This window comes from Jatropha curcas, chromosome 11, assembly GCF_041381405.1.
Source record: "Jatropha curcas cultivar XTBG-Jc1 chromosome 11, XTBG_Jcur_1.0, whole genome shotgun sequence".
Classification (NCBI taxonomy): domain Eukaryota; kingdom Viridiplantae; phylum Streptophyta; class Magnoliopsida; order Malpighiales; family Euphorbiaceae; genus Jatropha; species Jatropha curcas.
The window spans coordinates 10,885,898-10,889,584 of NC_143161.1; the positions used below are offsets into that span (position 1 = coordinate 10,885,898).

The 3,687-nt window shown below is 36.6% G+C and overlaps 1 protein-coding gene across 1 annotated transcript; it reads right to left on the reverse strand.

The window, feature by feature from the left end:
- Positions 1–2,910: 2,910 nt before the first annotated feature.
- Positions 2,911–3,252, reverse strand: LOC149492563 (uncharacterized). Its single transcript, XM_089716475.1, has one exon. It carries the CDS (start codon positions 3,250–3,252, stop codon positions 2,911–2,913), a length of 342 nt encoding a protein of 113 aa, XP_089572601.1.
- Between the last annotated feature and the right edge of the window lie 435 nt (positions 3,253–3,687).

Consider the following 3,687-nt stretch of genomic DNA (forward strand, 5'->3'; position numbering starts at 1 on the left):
ACTCATAAGTTTACAATCTTCCATTTTAAATCTGTTTAGAATGTCAGAAACATATTTATTCTGACATATAAAAATGCCATTTTTAGACTGCATCATTTCCATACCAAGGAAGTACTTCATAGCTCCAAGATCAATCATTTCAAAGACTTTTTCCATTTCTAGCTTGAAGTTTTGAATTAATTCAAATTTGCTTCCTTCACTGGCATGTCATCTACATGAAATTGAAAGAACTAAGAGCTCACCACCTGTATCTTTCATGTACAAGGTAGCTTCACTTTGACTTCTAATGAAGCCAAGTTGAATGAGATGACTGTCCATCCTTTTATACCATGCCCTCGGAGCTTGTTTAAGGCCATCAAGGTCTTTCTTAGAAGATAAACTTGATCTTCTTTGCCAGGAATTGCAAAACCATCAGGCTGCTTTATATAAATCTCCTCATCAAGTAAACCATTAGAAAAGCTGATTTTACATCAAGTTGATGAATCTGCTAGGAATTATGAGCGAAAAATGCAAGAAGAAGCTTGATTGTGTCATACCTTGCTACTGGAGCAAATGTTTCCTGGTAATCTATACCATATTGTTGCGCATAGCCCTTCACTACAAATCTGGCTTTGTGTTTGCAAATTGAGCCATCAGGGTTAAGTTTTGTCTTAAAAACCCATTTGACACCTAGCACCTTGCGATTTGCTGGTCTATCAATGAGCTGCCAAGTCCCATTCTTGTCAATCATGTCTAATTCAACTTGCATAACTCTCCTCCAAGCTTGAGAGTCTTGTGCTTTAGCATAGCTTGTTGGCTCAGATATAGCCAGATTACACCTTTGATAAACATTTTCCAAGGTTCTGGTTCCTCTCACTAGCAAATCATCCGCCAATTCTTCTACTGCAAGTTGAATTGGCTCTTTTGGAAAAAAATCAAGATGAGAATTATTTTGATTTTTCCAATCCCAAACAGCTTCCTCATCAAACTTCACTTCCCTGCTCAGAATTATTTTTTTCACTTTTAAACAGAAAATTCTATAGCCTTTGGATGATGACCAATAGCAGATGAAAATACCCTTTTGAGCCTTGTTGTCAAGCTTGCTTCTTTTAGCTTCTGGTATTTGATAGTAGCAAATGCATCCAAAGATTCTAAGATGATGTACTGATGGTTTGATGCCACACCAGGCTTCATATGGAGTTTTGTCTTGCAAGGCTCTTGTGGGCAATCTATTTAGCAAATAGACTGAGGTATTGACTGCCTCTGCCCTGAATTGATTTGGCATTTGTTTTTCAATTAAAAGACATCTAGCCATCTTCATTACAGTTCTGTTCTTCCTTTTTGACACGCCATTTTGTTGCGGTGTGTATGGCAATGTCATGCTCTATTCCTACTGTAACACCCACCGCCCAGCCCCGAGAGATCCGACGGCGGATGCCACATTCGGTGCCGGAGACACCGTCCTAACATAACATATAAACCAATAAAGAATAACAAAGAATAACAACAAAGAATAACAAGAAAACTTAAGGCCTTATTCATCAGTAGATTCTGCCACTCTTGGAAGATGAAGAAGAAAATGTTTTCCTCATCAATTCAACATATAGGCACGCTTAGAAATCTCCCAAGAACACATTTATACCCCCAAAGTTTAATAATCAAATCATTGCATATAAAATTCCCAATTGTCACAAAATAGTATAGACTACCATATAAGATTCGAAAATTTTTGGGGCGTTACGCCTACACTGTTACAAAACTCTATAAACTGAGCAGAAGTATATTCTCCTCCATTGTCACATTTTATAGCCTGAATTTTGAGATTACATTGATTTTCCACTAAAGCTTTAAATTGTTTAAAAACATCAAAAACTTCATTCTTGAGTTTAATGAAATAAACCCAACACATTCTGGTGTAGTCATCAATGAAAAGGAGAAAACATTTGTTACCACTCATGGTTTCTGTTTTCATGGGTCAACACACATCAATGTGGATGAGCTGAAGTTTCTGGTTAGCTCTGCATGCTTGATTTGCTTGAAATGGCAATTTTGTTTGCTTACCCAGCTGATATGTCTTACAAATTTGAGCATCACAAGAGACTTCAGGCATATCTTCCACCAATTCTTTCTTTTTCATCTCTACTATACTTCTTTGATTAAAGTGGCCAAGTCTTCTGTGCCATAGGTCTGAATCTGTTTGTGACATGCTAATGTAGGCTTGTTCAGTAACTTTCTCCCAATCTACTGCAAAAATTCTTTTGCTCATCTTAACACAAAATAGTTCTTCTCTAAAAGGACCAAAAATAGCACATTTACGGTCTTTAAAGAATAGTGAGTAATTCTTTTCAAGCATCTATCCAACACTCAACAAGTTTCGACTAATTTCAAGTACATATAAAACATCAAGAATAGTTTTGATACCTGAAAATATTGAAACAACCACTATACCTCTGCCTTTGGCTTGTACAAACTATCCATTTCCCACCTTCACTCTGATTCTATAAGTGTTATCAAGGAATTTGAACATCCCAACAATATTACACAAGTGATGTGTACAAGCACTATCAAGAAGCCAAGAGTTAGAAGAGTCATTTGCCGAAAAATAAGAAATGACAAAAAGCTACTCCTCTTGTGCATCATCAGTTTTTGCCAGTTGTGCTTGTAAAGATTTTAAGGGTTTTTTAAATTTGCAGACCTTGGATATGTGCCCCATTTGTTTACAAGTGCCACATACAGCATCAGCCGAGATGTGTTGTTTTTTTTATAGTGTTTGCAGACAAGAAATGGTTCTTGCTTTGAATCTTCATTAGCATTCCCCTCATCAAACTTGTTCTTACTTCTTTGGTTAAGTTGTTGCTTTCCCTTACCAGAATATTGCTTTTGGACAGAAAAGGCTCCTTCAGTGAACTTTTCTTGTCTTATAGTCTTCCTTTATTCTTGTGCTTGAAGAGCACTCATTAGCTCACCCAATGAGATTGTACTCAGGTCTTTGGACTCTTCAAGAGAGGAAATCTTAGATTCAAACCTCTCAGGAAGAGTAATAAGAACTTTCTCTACAATTCTTGTGTCTGCAAAATCTTCACCAAGTAGTCTAATGTTATTGACAATTAAGGAGATTCCATCAGTATATTTACCAATTGTTTCATCCTCTTCCATATGCAGAGACTCAAATTCCCTTTTTAAGTTCAACACTTGCATCTGGCATGTTCTGTCACTGCCTTGATATTCTTCTTTCAATCTATTCCAAGCCTCTTTTGCTGTCTTATAAGCCATGATTCTATAGAACACACTTTCTGCCACAGAATTCTGAATAAGTGACTTGGCCTTGGATTTCTTTGCCTTTTCATCACTATTAAACTTGATTTGTGCCAAGGTAGGATTTGCTGGTAGAGGAGGAATCGATCTCTCTTCGGTCACAGTCTCTCAGAGGTCATAGGCTTCTAAAAAAGCTTGCATCTTCACTGACCAAATGTGATATAACAGGTGAGTTTAAAGGTGGCTGGTTGGATGCCATTTGTTTTGTGGGTTAAACAGTTTTTTGTTTTTTTTGGTTGGGTCCTATAAGATCAAATGTGGCTCTGATACCACTGTTAGTCTTTGAAAGGAAAAGAAAGAAATATATCTGCTAAAAAATGATGTTTAAGGAAGAGTGTGAAGAAGAGAGAAGACTGATAATTTTATTCAGCTCAAACTGAGAATTTATACATA

What these genes read in the sequence shown, in the direction of transcription:
- LOC149492563 (XM_089716475.1), bottom strand. Translation starts at nt 3,252, where the DNA reads ATGGCTTATAAGACAGCAAAAGAGGCTTGGAATAGATTGAAAGAAGAA.